At 61.9% G+C, this 310-nt stretch overlaps 1 protein-coding gene across 1 annotated transcript in view; it reads left to right on the plus strand.

Annotated features, from left to right (window-relative positions):
- The first annotated feature begins 156 nt into the window (after positions 1-156).
- DIO3 (deiodinase, iodothyronine, type III) overlaps positions 157-310 on the plus strand; it is an 819-nt gene continuing 665 nt past the window's right edge. Inside the window, 1 exon segment of the mRNA XM_010152532.1 lies at positions 157-310. This exon segment is cut by the window's right edge and continues 665 nt beyond it. Coding sequence (XP_010150834.1) covers positions 160-310 — 151 coding nt within the window. The 5' untranslated portion in view covers positions 157-159.

Here is a 310-nt window from a genome sequence, read left to right on the forward strand (position 1 = left end):
GCGGGTTCTGGCCGGAGGTGGAGTCACTTTTCATTTAAATCCCCGACTATAAAATGGGCTTAAAGAGAAGCGGGATCTCAGCTGTGCTGCACAGACCCCGGCAAGCAGGGTGCGTGGGGGCCCCCCGGCAGCCAGCGCCCTGCAGCACAAGCCGCGGCGATGCTCCACTCCCTTGGCGTTCACACCTTGCAGCTGCTCACCCAGGCGGCCGCCTGCATCCTCCTCTTCCCCCGCTTCCTGCTCACCGCCGTGATGCTCTGGCTCCTGGATTTTCTGTGCATTAGGAAGAAGATGCTGACGATGCCCACGG

This window comes from Eurypyga helias, unplaced genomic scaffold (assembly GCF_000690775.1).
Source record: "Eurypyga helias isolate BGI_N326 unplaced genomic scaffold, ASM69077v1 scaffold46875, whole genome shotgun sequence".
NCBI classification, from domain to species: domain Eukaryota; kingdom Metazoa; phylum Chordata; class Aves; order Eurypygiformes; family Eurypygidae; genus Eurypyga; species Eurypyga helias.